The following is a 2,734-nucleotide window of genomic DNA, read 5'->3' as shown; positions in this document are numbered from 1 at the left end:
AATGGGGAGCGATGGGGAGCGGCAGATGAAGCTTCACTCACTCGTCCACCACTCATCTCCTGCTGTACAGCCTGGTACCTCACAGGCCACGGACTGGTACCAGCCCACAGCCCGGGGACCCCTGGTGTAGATGACCTGAGGTGGGGCCATTTTTCATTGAACAATAGCAATTTTCTGAAGTCATCACAGCCAATCTCAGCATTCAAGGTAATTGATTAACTCGTAGTCAGGACTTGGGGAACCCTGGTCCAAGCCCATCTCATGGGTAATAATTGCTATCAACCTCCTGGTTCCATTGTGATGTGTGGATGCTGAATGATGGACTACAGGACATGTGCCTTCTCTTTCTAGAGTCAACAGTACTAAGACTTCTATGGTGTGTGTGTGTGTGTGTGTGTGTGTGTGTGTGTGTGTGTGTGTGTATGGAGAGAGAGAGACTGAGAGACAAACAATTTGAAACTAGAGAAAGAACATGAGACTATTACGTCATGATTGGAGAAAAGGGAAAATATAATTGCATCGTGAGGTCTGACCCAAACAAGCAGTGCATCACGTTCCCAATAACATATCTTCCCAACACAGGCATCAATCACACTGCACATCAGGATGGCCATCAGAGCAAAGGAAAAGGAAATTTAGTCACAGTTGTTTTTACTCCCATTCTCCTGAGCAACAGAATCTGTAAATGGACATGAATTCTAGATAATATTTTAACAACCCTGATACACATTCACTTGGCCTGCATTTAGCTAATGTAATGACAAGCCCATGCCCCCTTATTTCACTCCACCTCTAGTCAGAAGAAACTGTCCTATCACATCAAAACCACAGGGGACCTTTCCACTAAGTCTGAGGATCTGAGATTATGTTCTCTGAAGCCCTACTCCCACTCCATCACACTCCTCAAACACCTGGGACAAATTCATAGCTGCTTCTTCAGAAGAATTGTGGCAGATTTCCTGTCTAGTTAGGGTGCAGCTGGCAGAATGTCATAGCCAATTAGGGGGGGAAGTTTAGAACATACTTTTGAAAGTTTCTGGACTCATAGCCACATTGAATGAATGGATTCTGAACTACATCATACTCCCACCTCACCTCCAGTCTCCAAGTAACACTGATCCTTCTATAGATAGAGTTCCCCCACTTTTCTTAAATGTTTTGTTAAATTTTCATTTGCTCATATATAACGCATATCGTCTCACATTATTCTAATTAACTAGAAATCTGTGGTCTGAATTGTTTTTTAATTTTTAAAAAACATTTATTTATTTATTTATTTTTGGCTGTGTTGGCTCCTCAATTGCTGCGCGTGGGCTTTCTTTAGCTGCGGTGAGCTGCGGTTATCTTCGTTGCAGTGCGGGCTTCTCACTGTGATGGCATTTTTTTTTTTTTTTGGCATATGGAAATTTATTACTATCCTGCTTTCATCATCAAAACTTATGATCTTGGTCTTTCCTTCTTGCCTTTGTACAAGGCCAAGAGAGAGACACTGGCTACTTTGACAACCTTAAAGCGGACTCCAGGAATGTCACCAACAGCATGACCTTTGCGACCAAATCCAGCAACCAGAACTTCATCATTTTCCTCAATAAAATTCAAACAACAATCATTGGGTACAAAGGCGGTGATTTCTTTGCCATTTTTGACTAGTTGAACCTTGACACACTTCCTGATGGCAGAATTTGGCTGTTTGGCTTCAACCCCTACTTTTTCAAGCACAATTCCCTTGGCATGAGAAGCGCCTCCAAAAGGTTTGGCCTTCAGGGCTGTGCCCAAATGGGCTTTCTTGTACTGCTTATCATGCCACTTCTGGTCTCGTCGGTGGCTACGGAGCTTCCTGGCAGTACCAAGACCGCGACATTTGCCCATCCTGCCGGCACCACGGGCCTGAGCGAAAGGGTGGCTTCTCTTGTTGCAGAGCACAGGCTCTAGAGCGCAGGATCAGTAGTTGTAGCACACAGGCTTAGCTGCTCCAAGGCATGTGGGATCATCCTGGACCAGGGCTTGAACCCGCGTCCCCTGCATTGGCAGGTGGATTCTTAACCACTGTGCCACCAGGGAAGTCCTCCCCCAACCCTTTAAATTTGCACTCAGTCTCACCACACAACTACAGGCCTAGAGTGTTGTAATTGTCTTCTAACTGGTCTACCTGGCTCATGTTTCCTCAGCTTAAATAAGAGTGTCCAGTTACTCCTCCAAAACTCTATCAGTTGTCTGCTTAACAACCTTCACTGGCTCTGTTTAGCTATAAGAATAAATCTGTTACGCAAATTTGTCCACAAAATATATACACATCTTTTGAACTTACAAACGTTGTCTTCGACTGTGTCCCAAATAATCCATGCTTATTATCATGTCTACTTAGATTTTACTGACTTTCTAGCCACTTATCTATAACCTATTAACATTTCTCCATTAATTCTTTCTTGAAGCCTCATCTGACCATTCCAGTCCTTACGGATTTCTCACACAGAAATTATTACTCCTCATTTTGTTACTTGTTCTTATGTTACCTTGTAGGATTTTTTGCTGTTGTCACTATTCTTTTAATATACAGAACTGTTGTGACCCAATGTATAAGGTTTGGGAGGGTAAGCATTGAAGTCAGTCTGGATTTGAGTTTTAATGAGTGAATGCTAATTTTCATCAGTAAATGAGGGGTGAAAACATCCAGCTTTTCAGGATTATCATAGGGTTTCAGAGATAATAAGTGTAAAGTACCTAGAACAGTTCC

The 2,734-nt window shown here is 43.0% G+C and overlaps 1 protein-coding gene across 1 annotated transcript; it reads right to left on the bottom strand.

Annotated features, from left to right (window-relative positions):
• Positions 1-1,387: 1,387 nt before the first annotated feature.
• LOC102987831 (40S ribosomal protein S23-like) lies at positions 1,388-1,892 on the bottom strand. Its single transcript, XM_055084689.1, has one exon. The coding sequence runs from the start codon at positions 1,867-1,869 to the stop codon at positions 1,438-1,440; it is 432 nt and encodes a 143-aa protein (XP_054940664.1). The 5' UTR covers positions 1,870-1,892; the 3' UTR covers positions 1,388-1,437.
• Positions 1,893-2,734: the final 842 nt, after the last annotated feature.

This window comes from Physeter macrocephalus, chromosome 5 (assembly GCF_002837175.3).
Source record: "Physeter macrocephalus isolate SW-GA chromosome 5, ASM283717v5, whole genome shotgun sequence".
NCBI classification, from domain to species: domain Eukaryota; kingdom Metazoa; phylum Chordata; class Mammalia; order Artiodactyla; family Physeteridae; genus Physeter; species Physeter macrocephalus.
Note: the sequence above shows the minus strand (reverse complement) of the source record. Positions and strands in the feature narration are given on the sequence as shown.

What these genes read in the sequence shown, in the direction of transcription:
- LOC102987831 (XM_055084689.1), bottom strand. Translation starts at nt 1,869, where the DNA reads ATGGGCAAATGTCGCGGTCTTGGTACTGCCAGGAAGCTCCGTAGCCAC.